Consider the following 23008-nt stretch of genomic DNA (forward strand, 5'->3'; position numbering starts at 1 on the left):
TTTTTTTGATCATTCTGAATAAAAAAGGTTAATTGTAATTTTTAATTTTTCTCTGAAGTCAACAATTTAAAACTAAAAAAAAAAAAACGAAAATTCACCAAACCTTGTTTTTATCAGTTTCTGATACTTTAGTTTGGGCTTATTTAATTTAAAAACATTGTTTTTAGTTATTTGAGGCCCTTATCAAAACCTCAAAATGGATTTATACAAAACTGTTTAATAAATTAGGACCAGTTATTGTATGAGCGACCTCTTGAACATTATTCTGCGGTATTTTATAATAAAAGTGATTATGCAAAAAATCTCATGGGAATATTTTTCCCAAGGAATTCGAGGTTTTCGTCTCGTATAAATATATTTTGCTGAATTTAAAACCAAAATTCTATTATTTTTCTATCATACATTGAGTTGTTATTTATTTATTTGCCCTCTAGATTTTTTTCAGTTCGTAAAAGGTTTATTTATAAGCTATAAGCCAAATTAGTGCAATGTAAATATTTTACATTTTTACACAGCAATAATTCTTATCGGCAGTGAAGACGGAAAGTCGTAAATTTTTATTACATCTTTCAATGTGAGATAAAAAAAAATGCGATGACTAACTGGAATGTTTAAGATTAGCGAAACAATATGTCAAGTTTATTGGAAATACTCGACATCATTAGCACGTGCAAAGCCTACCCTGTCGGCTAATTTCCTATGAAATTAAAATGGTAAATGTTTTTAGGGTCCATTTATTTTTTCGGGCATGCGTATTTACGAGTTCCACGAGGTTTTGAAACATATGATGATTTTTTAAATATTATTATTATTTACGATTTATGAGTGTAAAGCGTTGTTGACCGGACTTGCTGTGTTTTTGCACTGACGATATTGTAAGAAGATTGCTTAAAAACCTCCGTCAGTTTGGTCAATTTAAGACAAAAATTAATAGATAAGCCACTAGTGGTCAATGACATAAACGAAATTAAGGTTTTGGGCATTTTATGGCCTCTTCAAATGCCTCCACTAGAGATTGTGAGGGAGCACTTTGTCGGTGAGAGCAGGTCATCGCAATACGAAGAATTGCTGATCTGCGGATTCCTGGAAGTAGTAGGAGAAGAAGACGAAAAAAGACCTGAGGGAGACGCTTACGCAGGACGTGCTGATAAAGGGTATACATGAGTAGCAGTCATACGACCGGCGTTACATAGTTTAAGAAATGGAGAAGCGGCTTCAGCTTGGTATCAGCAAGATGGAACACCTCCTCATAACTTTGGGCCCGTGGCTCAGTATCTTTACATGTTTGATGATAGATAAATTGCCAATCAGGGTCCGTTTCATTGTCCAGCTCGCTCTCCTGACTGGACTCCTTTAGATTTTGGTATTTGGGGTTACATTAAAAAGCAGGTATTTTTCAAACCTGTTAAGACAGAGAAAGATATGATGCAGAGTTTAGAAGTAGATTGTATTCATTTTGAACACTTATTAAACTTTATTTGTTTAATATTACATTTAGTTAGTTTAGTAGTATATAACTGGGATGAATAACAATTTTTCGGTTTGAAGTAAGGTTTTAACTTTCTCTTCCATTTGTAATCTATGTATGTTTAAATTTAAAATCAAACACGATATTTCCGTAAATATTATCTAAAAGAATAATATTTAATATATCTACATTGTTTTTATAATATTCACAACTAAATTTTTGATGCGTGAACGCCGTTGTTGATGCAAGCATGACTACAAGCCTATTCCATCTCTATCATGAAACTTTCTTTTCTATTTATGCGCAGATGACCAGCCACTTGTCGCTTGTCGTACTGTATAACCATATCATATTAGAGTAAAATCAGAAACCCATATCACAGTGAGCTACCACACAAAGAAAACACAGCGGATATTGTTAGTTTGCGTAGGTAGGTTTTTACTGTTTATTATTGATAAATATTATGTTTGTATGGGATTAAGCTACAATTGATTGCAATGAAAATTACATTTTATAATTTGTCCTTTAATGTTTCGATTTCCAATCGGAAAATCGTATCCAAAAAAGATTATTCAAAAAATAGTGAGGTGTTTTTATAACTAAAAAGTTATTTTAAATTTTTTTTCGTTTTTTCATTGCAATAAATTGTGGCGTAATCCCATATAAACATAATATTTAACTTACGACATGCCACAAGGAAACAGGTTCAGAACCTTTTTATTATTGATGTTTGTAAATATTTGGATTTTCCAAAATAAATAGAAATTCTCCTAATTTTTTTGAAAAATTATTAATAATTCATATTAAAATTTCAATAATAAGTTATTCAACTATTAAATATATCTTATACGAGCTGATGATACTATACTACTCATAAACAGACGATACCGAAAAATATTGAGGATATCACGATCTACAGAAATCACAATAGAGACAAGTGTCAAAGAATGACTACAAAAAGACAATTGATTAATTAATAAACATTACAATAGGTAAACTTTAGTTTCTGTAATTAGAGGAGCAAAATACAGATTCCTGCGATTGTTAATTCGGGAAAAGAGAGGATCAATCTGACGTAGTTGGAGACACTGGTTTGAATTTGCAACCCGTCAACGATTTCAGGCAGAAGTAGCTGAAGTAAATAATCAGTGTAATGATAATAAGTTATAGTAAAAACTCCTTTAAAATAAAAGTTAGCTTTCTTGACAAAAAGCAAAAAACACAGAAAAGTTAACAAATCGACAAAGGCAAAATAATTTACATGAAAATAATACTAGTAAAAACAATTTAAAAATATTCGATTGTTTTATAGAATTATAGAAGTAGAACAAATGCCAGTGGAATGGAGAAGCAGTATCTTAGTATCTGGAAGGAAAAGGAGTATGTGAATATTGCTAGAGATATTTACAAGGTAACAACAACTAGTCTTCCGATCTGAGACTGTGGGGAAGAGAAGCTGTAAACTGAGTAGGACAGACTGGGTGAAGTTCTCAACCCAACACAGCGCGTCCCGATGGCTAATACTAAACATCCAATGGATATATGAGATAATAAGACAAGTGTTAATAAAGTATAATCAAATCAACAATCGCGAATCAAATGAGAACATGACATAGGGGCTACAGCTATGTCATTAACTGTAAATTTGTTAATTGACCATGGCCACATACATAAACAGAAAATATACTAAACACCTACACCATGCTCGGAATAAAAAGAGATCATCTAATACAAAAAATCTCAGAAAGTTTCAAGTTACCAAAAAGAGTGAAAAAAGAGAAAGACTAAAGAAAACCTGGTGGAAGAGGCTTCGATAAAACAAGCATAGACTAAAAATGATACATGGAGTATAAGATTAACTACAAACTTACTAATAAGCAAATGGCGCTGACATAGTAGGGTTAATATAAAGTGCAAAAGTAACTTCAAATATGATCTAAGAACCTCAAGTTAAACCTCTGTAGTTAGTAAGTTAGTAATTGTGCATTTTGTTAGTAATATTTTGTTATTGGAAATTTTTGATTAATATAAATAGTAAAGCACAGTTGAAAATAAAATATAAATGAAATTATTGCAAGAAATATTAAACAAATTATAAGACTGAAGAATAATCCATAAATCAATATTAATATTCACCAAGAAGGAAATTATATTTATGAAATGACAACAATTTGTGCTCGAAGCTTTCAATGACATTTTTAAGTTTAAAAACGTAATTAAACACTAGAAAATCTACATTTAAAATATGACTTCGTCCTCTTATATTTCAACTCTTAGTTGAAATAGTAAAATTTTCAATAACCTAATAACAGAAATTGAGTATTTTCAGAAAAATATGTCAGCTTATAAAATCTTTGTTTAAATAATATAAAATATACATCATATTAAAAAAAATAACTGTCTTCTCTCTTATGGTTTTTTGAATTTAATTATAGCCATCAATATAGTCATCACTATGTGGCGATTTTATAAATTATTTCAATTATACATTGTTTATCATATTAAGTATATTAATTTTATTTGGTTTAAACAAATTTTAATAAACATTATAACGTATGTTGTCAAAATTTAATGTAATAAAATTTAACTGGTAATTTTTTTCACATATTGATATTAACTAGTGGAATTTATTAGCTCTTAACCTATTGATTTAAATGCTGACTAAGGTGGAAGTTTCTAAACTAGTACTCTTTTTTTCTTACTAGCTTCCTTGTTAATAGTAGGTTATCCTCATACGAAACTTTCAAGTCTAAAACAGAAATTATCAACAAGATGAAGATAATCACAATAAAATAGTGTTAAAGTTTTTTACTAATAAAACTGTTATATTTTATATTGTCAACAAAAAATTATTTATTTTTACTCAGATTCATGTCGCCTCCTTGCAGATATTTGTAAATAAGAAATAATTAAGTGGACAATAAATTTATATATATATATATATATATATATATATATATATATATATATATATATATATATATATATATATATATATATATATATACAGTACGTAAATCTTTCAGCTGGACATAGGTATAAATTGAGGTAAGTGTGGCAGTTGCAACCTTTCTCGAGTCTATACCAATATCCTACGACACTAAGCGATAGCCTACAATTACTCTGACAAGAAATTAAAAAATGTGACTAAAAAATGTAATACGGTATTCGAATTGTACAAGGTGTAAATCAAATACGTCGTTTACTAATAAGAAAATCAAAATAATATCGGTTCACAACATTTTTATAGCTCTCGCTACATTTTAATGGGTAATACGCGGTCTTTTTCAGTGAGCCAGCTGTAACAACAGACGAATTCACGATACGTTTTAGAAAATTAATATTTGGTCAGCACAATTTATGCGAATTCGTAATGATTTACTCTCTATCAGTGGCGTTACAAAAGTCTTGTATTGACATTTGTATTTATTTGAGACATTTACTTTATAAAATGAAAATAAGTAGGCAACGTTTTTTTTTAAATAATAATTTTTAAAAATATAATAATTGCTAGTAAAAACATTTTTATTTATAACTATTTATATTCTGGTTTTTTAAGCGTAAACACTTTGATGGGATGTGGAGCGAGTAAGACTAAGCCGCGCAAACCCCTATCTTTTGTAGTACTGCTTATCCATAGATATATCCAATACACCAGCGTATTCTAGGCCAAGTAGCAGACTGTTTAGTCTTTATACTGTTACGTAACCCTTTTTGTTTTCTGATTTGAACAATCAATTCACTAGAACATTCACAGTGAAGTCTGGGTCGCTTGGCTATCTGACCTACGATTTTATTCTAGTTGAATATATGTCTTCATGATCGTCCCCAGTTTTCTTCGATATAAAAACAAGAATATCATTTTGCAGAAAACCAGTATCGCTGTTAATATGAGCGACAGTTAGATGCTGGACCTTTAAAATTCTACTGTTAGTGATCCCATAGTAAATCATGAGAAAAAAACCTCATGATACTATCCCGATATGGTACCTAAGTATTTGGTCTTTCATTTATTTTTACTCTCAACATTAACATCAAACTCTGATTTTATATATATTTTATTTTAAAATATAAATGATATATCCTCGACCTCGATATGTTATTAACTTACTAATAGTGGTATTTTCGTTTTATTGATTTCCTCTCTATGAGTAACCATACCCCACTGCATTCTGGCGGAACTACTGCAAGAATTTGCGACGCAATTGGATTCATTCAACATAATTAGAGCTGACGAATGAAAGCGATTCTAATTATGTAACTTTTTGTAAAATAAGTCCTGAGCTAAGTCGACCTTCCGATTTTGGTGCAAAACTGCGGAATGTCAAATTTAACTATGCTTTGGGGAAAGTCCTCATTGACAATCATTGACAATACGCAAGTTGCTGTCAATTTTTTAGAAGATAAATAGCTCTATGTTGCTTATGAAAAATGCTTCCGGTATACGGTTAACAATAACCTAGTTCATTATCAAATTGTTAACGAATATCGCAGCGCGGAACATGAGAAAGCTGAAACAAAAATCGCATTTTTCATAAGTCAAATTGAAAGTGGTACTGACGTAATAGAGCAATGTTCTGATAATGATATCTTAATAATAATCTTAGGAAATATGGCGCATTTTAAAGAAGGGCGAAAAGTATTGCTACAATTTGGCACATTGAAACATTAGGCGCTTTATCGGCAAAAATTTGTTAGGAACTTCCTGCATTCCACGTTTTTACAGGCTGTGTTTCCAATTTCAACAAGGTTTTAGACATCAAAAACCCCAATTGCGAAGATTATCAGTGAGTATTTAATTTTAAGCCATAGTATGTTTTTTTCCTGTGTGCCGTTATATTACTTCCATTTTACTTCATATATTGCTTAAATAACTATTAATGAATAATTAGTATTTCTCGCAAATCCAGTCGTCAGAGAAGAAAATTCCACTGAATCTCTAAAAATAATACGAACAAGCAAAATTTTGCTGATGCGGTTGAAATTAGAGACGAATTCAGAAAAAATTACTTAATTCTGATGGTTGCAGGTTGTCACCTTGCCAGCGAGAATTACATCGGCATTGCTTAAGAAAAAGAATAGGTAATATTTGGGGCAATGCCTACTTGGATGTGCTACTGGTACTGGGAACTGGTAATGGAGGGCTCGTACGTGTTCAGATGGTATGAGAGCAATGAAATCCCTGAACACGTGGGATTCGTTCAAGAAATAAATGACATTGAAGGTAGGTATATTAATAAAAAAAAGTTTATTTTCCACACGTGTGTAAAAAATTTATAATGAGTATCGAATGCAGTGTGCACAGCAATACATTTTTTTCCTTTTTTTTATCTTAGACGACATACAATCTACTATGATAGTGACTACTCGGATGATAGTGCCAATAAGGACGACGATAAAGGTGACGTTCCTCAGGATGATCCGACATCTGAATCGGAAAATGACGATGTGAGATTGACAGTGATTAATAATTTTGTATTTTAAATTTCTTTTTAATTCTATTATAAGTATTATTTTGATTTGTTCCACTGTAACTACATAAAATTATTATTATTCTTATCATTAAATTAACACACATAACTTATATAGATGTGATTTTTTGTCAAAGGCAACTTCTAAAGTACAAAGTAATATATGATTAAAAAATGAAACACATGAGTTAAAAATTTCACCGTAGTGGCATGGATAAAAGCAAGGACACTGACCTATTAAAATTTACACTGACCTTTAGGTTTAATTAATATCTTTGGGGCACCAGTAACCCTTATGCCAAAATTTTTAAAAATCGAATCAATATTTTTCTATTGATTCCTAAAATGGCATAAGGGATAAAATCGTGGAAGCAAACAAATTTTTTGTAATAAGAATAATTCAATTTTCAAAAACAAAAAACGCACACAGATTCAACTCTATATTTCCGTTGTTTCTGCTTATCTCATATGACATTTTCAGTACACAAAAAGGTAGATGGGATAAAATCGTGGTTAAACTTTGTATTGAAATCCGACGGTCTAGTAGCCCGCGATAAGAAACCTATTCTTTTAATAATTTGTGTTTAAATGCTGGTTTATTACCATGGGACTCATAATATTGCCCCGGTTAGTTACCCTTTTAGGGAATATCTTTCTCCCATCGTTCAATAAAATTTACAAATTAAAAGATTAAACTTAAAGAGTATGAGTAAACTTAGTAATATAAGGGGGTGCCTCTGCCTTTAGGCAATTAAATATTATAATTTTAATCCACACTCTCATCAGTGAAAGTTAAATGAAACAGTTTTAGAATGATTATATTTTGGATATTACCGGAAGCATTAATCACAATAGATTAAAATCATATTACTTTGTTACTTGGGTATTATAACACAGGTAAACTGATTTTAAAATAATTTTGTAAGTTATTTATTTGTTTGAATTTGTTCAATAAGGAAGAAAAATTGTGGTATATTTCAAAAGATTCATTTGTGGAAAGAACTTAGTACTTCTAGTGAAGTTATTGATAATAATAATGTCGGAAGAAGAGTAGTGTTCAAAAACCATTAAAGCGAAGTGTTTTGTAAGTAGACACAAAAAAAGTTATATTTGCCGTTTACACTACTCTCCTTGGACGAGGATTTTTCAAATTGAATGCAGTGAAAGAAGAGGCAGCCTTAACACGAAGACTAGTGCAGACTATGGCATGTTTGAGAAACTAGATCAGAATAATGTGGACATCACTCGAAGAAAAATTTATACAATGTATGAAGAACAGATGATTCCAACGTTAAAAACTATCATGCAAAGGTTGTAAAAAGATGACACAGGAATCAAGTGTTCCGGTGAGACAGTACAGTAAGGCAATGTCTTCTAAAAAATGGCTTTACAATAAGAAAGATCGATAAACGCCAAGTCCTTATGAAATCCGCTCGACTATAAAAATGGAGGATGGAATAATTCAAATTCATGAACACAGAGAAAGTGGAAGAGAAATTATTTATCTTGATGAGATATGTTTGACACCCATGACATTCCAAATTATGGTTGGGTAGTTTCCTCTGGCCATTGCACAACAAAAACTTAATCAAATAAAGGCAAACGCATTACCATAATTAATGCAGGAACAAAAATGGTTTTATTCCTAATGCTTTAGCCTTGTCATGAAAAAACGTTAAGGATTCCCGAGTCTAGTACCATGATGATACCACTTCAGAATTATTCGATAATTGGTTTACAACGAAGTTATTATACATTATTATAACCAAATAGCGTTATTGTGATATACAATGCCAGTTACCACAGTCGTAGGTTGAATAAACTTCCATTTTCTAATGACACCAAACGTACAATCCAGGAATATATCATGGATAATGATATATACATTATGAAGATTCTTCTTCTTCTTATGGTGCCTGTCCGTTACGGATGTTTGACACTAACATGGCTATTCTGACTTTGTTGACTGCTGACCTGAAAAGTCCGGTAGTGGTTAAGTTAAACCATTTTTGCAGGTTATGCATCCAGGATATTCTTCTTCGTCCTGGACCTCTTTTCCCATGCACTTTACCTTGAAGTATGGTCCGAAGTAGGTCATATCGTTGTTCATTGCGCATTATATTGCCCAGGTATTCTTTTATTATGAAGATAATTACTCTAAAAAACAATTACTTGAAACATTTATATAATTTTCTATCAAAAAACAATATTTTTGCCACAGTTTGGCAGATGACATGGGCCATACAGTTTTAAGACTTCCTACTTACTATTGCGCATTCAATCCAACTGAGCACATTTGATATGATCTAAAATCATTGGTAAGAATTAATGTTTCACTCGCCCTAAATTCATCTGCGGTTCGTCTAATTTTAATTAGAAATGAAAAAATACCCAATGATGTAAAAATAGCGTTGCCCATGTACTAAACAAGGAAAGATATTATATAAATCTAAAAGTAGTGTCCAAAGAAAAAATTGTTATAGGCCTAGGTGATGACAGTGATAGTGAAACTGACATGTTAATGTAATTTTTTTTAATAAGGTACGTTCTAAATTTTATTTATACATGGTAAACTTTTTAAGTATGTAAATGTTTTTAACTTTAGTAGACAATGGTAAAACACCGGCTTTTTAACATACCTAACTTATGTCTTATATAATTTAGTTTTGTAAATAATTTTCACAAAATTTTTGAAAACTTTTTTTTGTACGGTACTAATATACGGTAAATTTTTAAAGGAACAAAACAATTTTTTGTTCAGTCAAACGTATTACCACAACATGGATTGTGTTAATGCGTTTGACTTTATTTGCTTGAGCTTGTTTGTGCAACGGCCAGAAGAATCTACCTACCCATAAATTTGGAACGTCATGGGTCTCAAACCATATCTCAACAAGATAAACAATTTCTCTTCCAATTTCTCTGTATTCATCAATTTGAATTAAGAATGCCATCCTCCATTGTAGTCGAGTGGATTCCATAAGCACTTGGAGTATCGATCTTTCTTATTGTAAAACCATTTTTTAGGAGACATTGCTTTACTGAGTTTTGAACACTGACGTCTCTTCCTTCGGCATTACTATTATCAACAATTTTACGAGAAATACTAGGTTCTTCCCACAGACTATTTTTAATTAGTATATTTAAATATACCACAATTTTTCTTCCTTACTGAACAAAGTCAAACAAATAAATAACTTACAAAATTATTTTAGAATCCTCTTATATAATCAGTCTAAGAAACTGTTTCATTTAACTTTCACTGATGGGAGTGGGTTTAAAATTGTAATATTTAGTTGCTTAAAGGTAGAGGTACACCCATATATTACTAAGAACGAAACTAAACCAACATAAGTGCTAATAACTCGTATTGAGGTTATAATGACGGTTTATTTATAATCCCTCTTTTATTTTTGATTTGCATTACACTCATCAAGTTTAGTCTTTTATTTGGACTTACAAATGTTTCTGTATTTTAATTAAAATTTGTAAATTTTATTGAACAATGAGATAAAAATAATTCCCAAAAGGTTAACAATTCAGTTATATTTTTCGACGCAAAAATGAGGAACGTACTAACCGAGACAATACCATAAGTGACATGTCAATAAACCAGCATTTAAACACAAAATATTTGTTTTAACTATCACAAGCAAATCATTTCATTATCTAAAATCAGTATTATCTAAAAAAATATATTTTAAATAGCCGACGAAACGAGCAATTAAATTGCCTACTTTAAATACATACCTGGACTCTTCAAACTGATGGGTTTACTTAGACCTCTTGTTGATGGAATTTCGCACCTCATAACAATAGCACCCCGCTGAGCTGAATATTTATGACTCTCTTAGATACCTTGTTCCACTATATCTATATTTATTACATCATTTTAAGTTAAGGGTTCTATTAGTAGTACTACTTGTTATCGAAGTTCCTAAATGTCCAAAAAATTTTCAGCATCAGAAATTTGGAGACAAAAAAAATTGAACAAATTTGTGTCATCTAGAACCCAACCCTATTTATAATATTGATTATTATGGCCAACATACGTGTACACTAGTTCTTAGTTAGTAGTGAATATTGATCAGCATCTAAAACTCAATATTTTTTATAGAGCGAAAAAACCTTTAACTCAAGAAGACATTTTAGCTCTGCTTGACGAGAGTAATATAGACGAATTTGGGGACGATTCTATAGCAGACGAAAATTAAATACCTGATTATAGTTGAAACTGTAGAAAATAAAGAAAACTCAAAATTTTGAACAAAAAAAAACTCTTAATGGGGGTGAAAATTTACGTAATTCAGAATCAAATGAAGATGAGAAGGAGGATGGCCAGGCAGAAAATATTTTTAACCGAAACTGGAGGTTTAATTTAAGGTGCACATCCATATAAAGTTGAGACGGACGGTGAAAACTCAACAGAAAATGTAATTATTAATGCCGTAAAAAATAATAATAGCACAGTTCTTATCAGATTCAAGCAGCGAGTTTGAGCCATAAGCAATAAAATACTTTGGCGATTATTATAACGATGATCTTTTTTGACTTAGTTTCTAGACAGATCTTAATACTTTGATATTCTTACCTCACAAATTCAAGAAAAACAAATAATACCAATCACACAGAATGAATGTTCATAACCAAAAGTCCTTATTTATTCTTCAAACAATTAAAAATACTAATATTTCCAACTTCTTATGGGACAAATACACACAAATTAGAAATGTTTGGAAAGGTTTTTAAAACCCCCGCCCATTGTGACGTCAGACTTAGGTAACACATTCACTTTGTCGACAATAATTAAGTTTCTGAAACCGACGAGAAAGAAAATAGATTGTGGAAAGTAATGAAGCACTTTTAAATCTACAAAGAGAAAAACGTGTTGAGCAAATTGTTCCTTTCGCTGGACATGTAGGAATTAGGCAGTACGTACATAAAAAAACCCAGTCGAACTGGACTTACTCTATGTGTTACCATCTCCAAAGGAAATTATTTTAGATTCATTAGTTTATCATGGAGGTACCACAAATTTTCCGAACGACCACAAATTTTCCGAACGACCACAAATCCCAAATTAAGTACAGCAGGTCGAACTATCTTAAAATTATTAAAAATATGCACACCTAATACAAAAGTTTGTGATACTTTGACAGCTATTTTATTGCACGTTTTTTATACTTTTAGAAATTCTTCATGAAAAAGGGATTTCTTCAATAGGAACACTAAACAGGAACAGTTTTAAAAACTACAATACCAATATGGGAGGTATGGACTTGGTAAATCAGATAATATTTATCTATCGCTCTTATCACAGGACAAAAAAATGGACTATCCGGGTCTTGGAACAATTTATGGATATGAGTGTAGTGAACTCCTGGCTAAAATGTAGAAATGACTATATAAATCATCAGGCTCCTTGTCTAAAAATTAGCTCTAGGTCCTGATTTGCTTTAAATGCAGGATAACTCGTGATCTACAAAATGTTCATACTGGAAATGGTTTTCAAGATCTTTTTACATAGGAAATGATCAGTGGCGGATCTAGAAATTTTTGTCAGGGGGAGGTCATGGGTCTTGAGGGTGATTTTGATACAGGATTTAGATTTTTGCACCTTTTAGTGGCTGATTCCAGAAATTTTTTGTCGGGGGGGGGGGGGGATATCAATTTGTAACATTCATTTATTCCTTGTTGCTATATGAAGTGGAATTACAAGTATGAGGCGTATAGAAGCCTTTGAAATGTGTGTTTTTCGAAGAAAGCTGAAGATTTCGTGGACAGAGCACGTGACCAATAACGAGGTGCTGAGAAGAGTGGCTGAGAGAGAACTCCTAAATATTGTAAACAATAGAAAAACGAGTTATCTAGGACATATTCATAGAGAAGAAAAATATTAACTTATTACGACTCATAATGGAAGGGAAAGTAGAAGGAAAAAGAGGTCCAGGAAGAAAAAAAAGTTTCTGGCTGAAGAATGTAAGAGACTGGACAGGCATGGACACACATTCGATACTAAGAACAGCTTAAGATAGAGAGCAATTTGCTGTAGTTATAGCCACCCTTCCGTAATGAAGAAAAAACTTAAATAGGTGTAAACATTTTTAGTGACATGCTGTGAAAACAGCATTTTATTAAAATTAATTTAGTCAACAAAAAACATAATATAATTAAGGAATAGTTATTTCTATAATTAGGCATATTACGCTATAAGTGCACGAATCGTCAGCAACAGCCGGCAACGAGTGGTAAATAAAAGTTCAGTGATTAAAAATACTATAAGAAAAGTAAATATTATATAATTTTATAAAAATGTATTCTTTTCGCCTATCCGATTTAGCAAATCGCTCTATGATTGCATCAACATCTTGAGAAATTTCAGGATGCACATTGATGAGTGCTAAACCAGTTAACAGAAGTTCTATTTCTAAGCCAAGTCTTTGGACGCTTAAGCGTAGAACGCTCTGTTGTTGCTGCACTGACTGGCAGTGTAATTAATATTTGCAGAAATATTCTGATATTTGGATACATACCTATGAATATCGCAATTTTCTAATACTTCTAAAATACAATCAGGAAGTTTTCCATTATTTTGCATGACTCTTTTCCACTTTTGAATCCACAGTGAAAACTCTTGTTCTACTGTGGAATATGCAGTAAGTAGTTGGTTCAATAATATCCTGGAAGGTGGAAGTTAAGATATTATCCAAAAGGGGTGAATAAATAGATCTTCGGAAATATTTTTCGCAAGAGTTAGCAGATTGGTTTTGACGACAGGTTTGACGAGAAACTATACGAGGCATCTTCAATTCAATGTCTAGTTGTTCAGCTATTTGTTTACTTCATAGTAAAGTTTACTAAAAACAGATTCAGCATTTGGTCTTTTATTTTGAAGAATGTATTTAGTGTCCGCTATGGCCTCAGTAGCCTACTGAAAATCTAATTTTGGTGACTGAAGAAGACGACTAAGTGATACAGTTGTACCTAAAACATCACTAAGACAAACTACTGGTTCACAGTTTCACAAATACCTTGGACAGCAGCCCCCAGTTCCTTTATTTGTATTCACTAACGTATCAGACAGAGCTAATGCAACAACAATATTCACTTTGATATTTATTATAGATAAATTATACAGTCTCAACAATTATAATACATATACAAATTACAAACAACCAATTCGTAGACAAAACTGAAGATAAGAAATACCTAATAAAAAATACAAATGTGCTGATTTCGTGCGAAAAGTCATGTCATGTACATTGAATGAGCAATAATGTGTGAACGGTAATTCTATCTCATCGATAATCGAACGATTCTCTGGCACTCAAATGACGAATTGTCAAAATTTGAAAATAGCTTAACTCTGAAGTCAGGTTGTTAATCGAGGTATTACTGTATTTAGAATTGTTGATTTTTTTTAAAGAGCAATTTAAAAAAGCTTCCGTATAATTCTACACCTTACCTCACACCTTAGGGTAGAGAGGTGTTCGATTATATATATATATATATATATATATATATATATATATATATATATATATATATATATATATATATATATATATATATATATATATATATATATATATATATATATATATTCTACACTTACCCCTACAATAAATGAGTTTGAATTATTTCAACGCTTGACTTCCTGCTTATAGGGTTGATGAGTTTTAAATTATTTTCTTTTAGGATTATTTGATTGATATTTAATTTTGTTTTGGGGGTGGTCATGACCCCCGTGACCCCCCCCTTGGATCCGCCACTGGAAATGATCCTATTGCCTCAAAAGGAAATTGATAATTTACTTTTAAGCCTGCCAAGGTGGTGTCAATCTGTTAGTAATACTGTTGCAGCAGACACTGACTATTAAACACATTTATTGTTACATTTTTTTGTTTTATATTATCACCATCATGTTTTATATTGACTTTTATAAAAATATCCATTAAATGAGTGCAGTTCTCAACTTTTGTTTGATTATTTCATCCTAGAGAAATCATATTCCACTGAAATTAAGATGAACTCCGAAAGATTCCAAAATATTTCCGCAGCTATTACAATTAAACCTAAAACTAAGATTAATACTATTACAATAATTAATATTAAACTCAACAGGCTTCCGGTTCAGGTTACAAAATTGATTTTGAAAACTTCAGAACCATAGCCCCACCGCTTCTATAAACCAAGAATTATACGAGAAGCCATAGAAATTGAAAAAAGGCCAAATTGTCTCAATAAAAGAAATGACGGCATCCGGTTACCTTCTACATGGAGACCGTTCATGAGAAAAATATCGTCTGCTCCCACCCTCCAATCAAAATTCTTCCGTCAGAAATGTTCGCGCGAACCCCCGCGGCACCTCCACGCCAACCCCCATGTCAACCTCCACCTAAACCACGTCACCATCGATTAGTGATCAGTGTAGTAGTGTCTGGAGGCTCGAGACACCGAGACATCGGAAGACCTAAAGAAGACATCAGAGGGGATGTCAAAAGCTCGGCGCAATGATAATCGACACGGTTTAACCCGGAAGCCTGTTGAGTTTAATATAAATTCTTGTAATAGCATTAATCTTAGCCTTAAATTTATATATATATATATATATATATATATATATATATATATATATATATATATATATATATATATATATATATATAGAGAGAAAAGGAGTACGACCGTCAATCCAATATAAACTAAGGTACACTCGAGGAGTGGTGGGTTTATCGGTCAAAGTGGAGAAATAAAAGACAAAGACGATGGCTACTTCATCTATTTATTGAAGACGTTTCGCTTTCTGCTCAGAAAGCATCATCAGTTCATCTAAAAAGAACAATATGAAACCAAACATCCATAGAGAAGTTATAACCAAAGTGTGTTACCTTACAAAGACATGTAGCAGTCAGTGATGTAAAAAATATGAAAAAGCTTACAAAGCTGGACATTCAGAGTTAACGTTGTATATAACAATTAATTGAAACTAGGTAAAGTTTGCAATTTCACAAAATTAGCACAGCAAAAGAACATGTGATAAAAATACATGTATATATAAAAAAAAACTTAGTAAAAAACATTAAGGTTTATTTTAAAGTGTAAAGAACTAGAAAGATCATTAGATTGCACTTCCAACAAATTTATTTAAAAATTATATTTTAATTTTAACTTTAGGTAACATTATAAGTTATTAAAGATTAATAGTAATAAAGAAAAAAAAATGAAGTTACCAGTCTTTAGCTTACTGAGGCTCGTTGGTAAATGAATTTAAAAGTTTTGACACCCACGCACAACAACGTGAGTAGAAGTGGCCTTGAAGTCACAATGACATAAACAGCAAGGCAAGCTACCAACCTCTATGTATAAGGCGGTATATTCAAAGAGTGTGATAAATTTGGTTGACAACTTGTCGTTAAAAAACCAAGCAGTGAAAGGAAAAGGTGGTTAAGATCACCATTTAACCCTACAGTGATTGATCTGTCAACAAAGAACAAAGCAAGAGAAGTCAATCCAATATATCATATATTGTAATATTATGACGTCACTAGTTAGCCAGCTAACAGGTGAAGATTAATAAAAATTTCCACAGTCCAAAGGTTCAAATATTAAGGACCATAATGAAAAGGATTCTATGAATCAGATTCAATTTAAAGTTTTATCAAACAAGTTCATCAAAAAGAACAATTACTTAATTATGTAAAAGTGTTATTGACAAATATTAATAAAAAATGAGTTGATAAATCTTAATTAAAGAAGGAATAATTTATTTATATTTATTTTTATTTTTATTTAAATTTATTATAAGAAAATGTGATAAAGAAAACCCCAAAATGGGACAAAATTTAAGTAAACAACATATCAAGCCTACTTCTGTAAAATTAATGCATGATAAATTTGGCTCAAATTACTAATGTCCGTTCTCTTATTAAGAGTATTAGGATGTTTTAATATTGCACACATTTCTAAAAACTGTCTTTTAACGAGATTGCGTTCAGTGCCAAGAATTTTAACTTCATTAAAGTTTACTTCATGCTTAGTGTTAATGGCATGTTGGGCAAGAGCACAAGTATGCTTAGATAAATTGATATCACTGCGGTGTGTCGTAAGACGCCCTCTCAGTGATCTCCCAGTCTGACCGATGTAACATGAGTCACACTCAGCACAAGGTATATGATATATTACATTCACTTGTTCCAGAAGGGACAGAGGTGTTTTAGTTTTAGAGAACAAATTCCTGACAGTCTTAGCATTCTTAATAGCAATTTTAACAGGTACGTTATTATGTTTGTACAGTTTAACGAGTTTCTCAGTAACTTGAGGAAAATAAGGTAAAGAGGAGTAATGGGTAGTTGGATTCCCAAGTACAGTATTAGGCAGAACAGTGTTATTAATTGAATTATTTGATATCATTCTAAGTTGGTCACCATTGGGTATATCATTTAAAGAAGAACCATAGCTTTGAGCGAAAAGGTATTTATTAATAAGGGAGGATGGATAGGAATTCTCAACCAGAATATTTTTAAGTAATTGAAAGGATTCCCTTCGATTAATCGGATGTATCAGTCTATTTAGCCTGCAGCTTAAAGCTTTAATAAGGTTTAATTTGTATTTAAAGGGATGACAAGAATGGTAGTTGAGAAACCTATTAGAGGCCATTGGTTTCCTGTACCAACTTGTAGTAAGGGTGTTATCTCCCATTCTAATGACACGCATGTCTAAGAAGGGAATACTATTTGTGTTGGAGTCCTCAAGTTCAACAGTGAACTGTAAATGAGGATCAAACTCATTGAATAAAGACAAGGTGGCCTGAATCTTGTCTGGAGGTAAGGCTAGTAATAAGTCATCAACATACCGTTTAATAAAAGGGATTTGGAAATCTAAAAGACCCAGACGGTCAGATACTAAATCATCCAGTACATAATTAACTAGGATGGGAGAGATTGAGGAACCCATAGGTGTCCCAAAAATTTGAAGGTAATATTTGTCGTTGAAGACCAAAAAATTAGTGTCAAATGTTAATTGTAAAAGTTCTGCAAAAACATCCCAGGATACAGGACAGTTTGGTTGGATGGAGTTCCAGTGATTTCTTAGGGAGGTAATAACGCTCGAAAGAGGTAAATTAGTGAAAAGAGATACCACATCAAAACTCACTAAAATGTAGCCTTGTGGAAGTTCAAAATTATTAATAAATTCACTAAAGTGAAAAGAATCAACAATATTAAAGTTGTTATTATAATTATAAGATTTAGATAAGATGTCAGTTAAAAATTTTGCAATATTAGTATTTGGTGAATTAATGGAGGAAACAATTGGCCTCATGCTCAATGTGGGCTTATGTATTTTAGGTAGACAATAAAATCTGGGAGCATATCCATCATAATTATGTAAAAATTTTGCAAGTGGTTGATCTATGATCTTAATATTTTTTAAGTGTGTAATGAATTTATTTATTTTATTTGTAAATTTAGAGCAAGGGTTGGTAGAGAGAGGTTGATAGTATCTATCATCATCTAACAACGATTGGCTGAGATTAAGATATTGATCTCTATCCATGAGGACAGTAGCATTCCCTTTATCACTAGTAAGGACGAGAAGATTAGGGTGAGTTTTTAAAAACGATACCGTCTCCCTGTAAATCTTATCTAACTCCGATATGGGTTGTCTAGGGCGATTAGAAAAGTTCAACAGAATATTATTGGAAGAAGACCTAAGAGATAAAAGGTCAGAATTGTCAGCATGTGACAAAATATTTTCCACATCTGCTAAAATTCTACTAACAGAATAATCTCTGAAAGTTGGCTGTAAGCCAAATTTGGGGCCCAAGGATAACAATTTAAGAATGTCCTGAGGAACCTCAGTACTAGATAGATTTTTAATCCACTTAGGATTAAATGGAATTTTTTTAAACTGGGGAGTGTCTAAGTTATTAAGCTTCTTACGAAGGTGTGCCATGGATTTATGATATACAAAATTAAATTTCTTATGTAAAGATGACTCAAAAGTGTCCAACAAATTGTCAGGAAGGTGATTATCCAGAAAAGAAGTGACATTATTGATTTGAGAAATAATAAATTTAATATCGGTATGAACCTTAGAAATATGGAAATTAAGTAATCGTGCCCTCACCTGTCTGTTTAACGCTTGGCTTCTGCGGTAAAGGGTGTCATTGGTGGAGCCTGATGTTGAAGTGAGTATGTTGGAAGTGGTGTCTATGATAAATCTTGGGATCTTCTTAGTTCTCCTACACTCCAAAAGGAAAGTTCTTCTAGCTTCTGCTGTGGCTAGTTTCTCTGTTAGGTTCGTCCATCTCTTCAGCTTCTTCACTACTGGTTCTCCATGGATGCGCCTGGTGGTGGCATAAAACCCCTCTGTAACAGAAAACATCGAGAAAAGGAGTACGACCGTCAATCCAATATAAACTAAGGTACACTTTATATTGGATTGACGGTCGTACTCCTTTTCTCGATGTTTTCTGTTACAGAGGGGTTTTATGCCACCACCAGGCGCATCCATGGAGAACCAGTAGTGAAGAAGCTGAAGAGATGGACGAACCTAACAGAGAAACTAGCCACAGCAGAAGCTAGAAGAACTTTCCTTTTGGAGTGTAGGAGAACTAAGAAGATCCCAAGATTTATCATAGACACCACTTCCAACATACTCACTTCAACATCAGGCTCCACCAATGACACCCTTTACCGCAGAAGCCAAGCGTTAAACAGACAGGTGAGGGCACGATTACTTAATTTCCATATTTCTAAGGTTCATACCGATATTAAATTTATTATTTCTCAAATCAATAATGTCACTTCTTTTCTGGATAATCACCTTCCTGACAATTTGTTGGACACTTTTGAGTCATCTTTACATAAGAAATTTAATTTTGTATATCATAAATCCATGGCACACCTTCGTAAGAAGCTTAATAACTTAGACACTCCCCAGTTTAAAAAAATTCCATTTAATCCTAAGTGGATTAAAAATCTATCTAGTACTGAGGTTCCTCAGGACATTCTTAAATTGTTATCCTTGGGCCCCAAATTTGGCTTACAGCCAACTTTCAGAGATTATTCTGTTAGTAGAATTTTAGCAGATGTGGAAAATATTTTGTCACATGCTGACAATTCTGACCTTTTATCTCTTAGGTCTTCTTCCAATAATATTCTGTTGAACTTTTCTAATCGCCCTAGACAACCCATATCGGAGTTAGATAAGATTTACAGGGAGACGGTATCGTTTTTAAAAACTCACCCTAATCTTCTCGTCCTTACTAGTGATAAAGGGAATGCTACTGTCCTCATGGATAGAGATCAATATCTTAATCTCAGCCAATCGTTGTTAGATGATGATAGATACTATCAACCTCTCTCTACCAACCCTTGCTCTAAATTTACAAATAAAATAAATAAATTCATTACACACTTAAAAAATATTAAGATCATAGATCAACCACTTGCAAAATTTTTACATAATTATGATGGATATGCTCCCAGATTTTATTGTCTACCTAAAATACATAAGCCCACATTGAGCATGAGGCCAATTGTTTCCTCCATTAATTCACCAAATACTAATATTGCAAAATTTTTAACTGACATCTTATCTAAATCTTATAATTATAATAACAACTTTAATATTGTTGATTCTTTTCACTTTAGTGAATTTATTAATAATTTTGAACTTCCACAAGGCTACATTTTAGTGAGTTTTGATGTGGTATCTCTTTTCACTAATTTACCTCTTTCGAGCGTTATTACCTCCCTAAGAAATCACTGGAACTCCATCCAACCAAACTGTCCTGTATCCTGGGATGTTTTTGCAGAACTTTTACAATTAACATTTGACACTAATTTTTTGGTCTTCAACGACAAATATTACCTTCAAATTTTTGGGACACCTATGGGTTCCTCAATCTCTCCCATCCTAGTTAATTATGTACTGGATGATTTAGTATCTGACCGTCTGGGTCTTTTAGATTTCCAAATCCCTTTTATTAAACGGTATGTTGATGACTTATTACTAGCCTTACCTCCAGACAAGATTCAGGCCACCTTGTCTTTATTCAATGAGTTTGATCCTCATTTACAGTTCACTGTTGAACTTGAGGACTCCAACACAAATAGTATTCCCTTCTTAGACATGCGTGTCATTAGAATGGGAGATAACACCCTTACTACAAGTTGGTACAGGAAACCAATGGCCTCTAATAGGTTTCTCAACTACCATTCTTGTCATCCCTTTAAATACAAATTAAACCTTATTAAAGCTTTAAGCTGCAGGCTAAATAGACTGATACATCCGATTAATCGAAGGGAATCCTTTCAATTACTTAAAAATATTCTGGTTGAGAATTCCTATCCATCCTCCCTTATTAATAAATACCTTTTCGCTCAAAGCTATGGTTCTTCTTTAAATGATATACCCAATGGTGACCAACTTAGAATGATATCAAATAATTCAATTAATAACACTGTTCTGCCTAATACTGTACTTGGGAATCCAACTACCCATTACTCCTCTTTACCTTATTTTCCTCAAGTTACTGAGAAACTCGTTAAACTGTACAAACATAATAACGTACCTGTTAAAATTGCTATTAAGAATGCTAAGACTGTCAGGAATTTGTTCTCTAAAACTAAAACACCTCTGTCCCTTCTGGAACAAGTGAATGTAATATATCATATACCTTGTGCTGAGTGTGACTCATGTTACATCGGTCAGACTGGGAGATCACTGAGAGGGCGTCTTACGACACACCGCAGTGATATCAATTTATCTAAGCATACTTGTGCTCTTGCCCAACATGCCATTAACACTAAGCATGAAGTAAACTTTAATGAAGTTAAAATTCTTGGCACTGAACGCAATCTCGTTAAAAGACAGTTTTTAGAAATGTGTGCAATATTAAAACATCCTAATACTCTTAATAAGAGAACGGACATTAGTAATTTGAGCCAAATTTATCATGCATTAATTTTACAGAAGTAGGCTTGATATGTTGTTTACTTAAATTTTGTCCCATTTTGGGGTTTTCTTTATCACATTTTCTTATAATAAATTTAAATAAAAATAAAAATAAATATAAATAAATTATTCCTTCTTTAATTAAGATTTATCAACTCATTTTTTATTAATATTTGTCAATAACACTTTTACATAATTAAGTAATTGTTCTTTTTGATGAACTTGTTTGATAAAACTTTAAATTGAATCTGATTCATAGAATCCTTTTCATTATGGTCCTTAATATTTGAACCTTTGGACTGTGGAAATTTTTATTAATCTTCACCTGTTAGCTGGCTAACTAGTGACGTCATAATATTACAATATATGATATATTGGATTGACTTCTCTTGCTTTGTTCTTTGTTGACAGATCAATCACTGTAGGGTTAAATGGTGATCTTAACCACCTTTTCCTTTCACTGCTTGGTTTTTTAACGACAAGTTGTCAACCAAATTTATCACACTCTTTGAATATACCGCCTTATACATAGAGGTTGGTAGCTTGCCTTGCTGTTTATGTCATTGTGACTTCAAGGCCACTTCTACTCACGTTGTTGTGCGTGGGTGTCAAAACTTTTAAATTCATTTACCAACGAGCCTCAGTAAGCTAAAGACTGGTAACTTCATTTTTTTTTCTTTATTACTATTAATCTTTAATAACTTATAATGTTACCTAAAGTTAAAATTAAAATATAATTTTTAAATAAATTTGTTGGAAGTGCAATCTAATGATCTTTCTAGTTCTTTACACTTTAAAATAAACCTTAATGTTTTTTACTAAGTTTTTTTTTATATATACATGTATTTTTATCACATGTTCTTATGCTGTGCTAATTTTGTGAAATTGCAAACTTTACCTAGTTTCAATTAATTGTTATATACAACGTTAACTCTGAATGTCCAGCTTTGTAAGCTTTTTCATATTTTTTACATCACTGACTGCTACATGTCTTTGTAAGGTAACACACTTTGGTTATAACTTCTCTATGGATGTTTGGTTTCATATTGTTCTTTTTAGATGAACTGATGATGCTTTCTGAGCAGAAAGCGAAACGTCTTCAATA

At 32.0% G+C, this 23008-nt stretch overlaps 1 protein-coding gene across 4 annotated transcripts in view; it reads right to left on the bottom strand.

Moving 5' to 3' along the window:
• Window positions 1-23008, bottom strand: part of Tao (Serine/threonine-protein kinase Tao) — a 468452-nt gene that overhangs the window by 37634 nt on the left and 407810 nt on the right. The window contains exon 17 of one of the 4 annotated variants that reach the window (XM_072532041.1): window positions 5913-5979. The exons of the other annotated variants lie outside the window; for them this stretch is intronic. Coding sequence (XP_072388142.1) covers window positions 5928-5979 — 52 coding nt within the window. The 3' untranslated portion in view covers window positions 5913-5927. Of the gene's footprint in view, window positions 1-5912; window positions 5980-23008 lie in introns of those variants that run through there. 4 annotated transcript variants of the gene reach the window in all.

This window comes from Diabrotica undecimpunctata, chromosome 5, assembly GCF_040954645.1.
Source record: "Diabrotica undecimpunctata isolate CICGRU chromosome 5, icDiaUnde3, whole genome shotgun sequence".
Classification (NCBI taxonomy): Eukaryota; Metazoa; Arthropoda; class Insecta; order Coleoptera; family Chrysomelidae; genus Diabrotica; species Diabrotica undecimpunctata.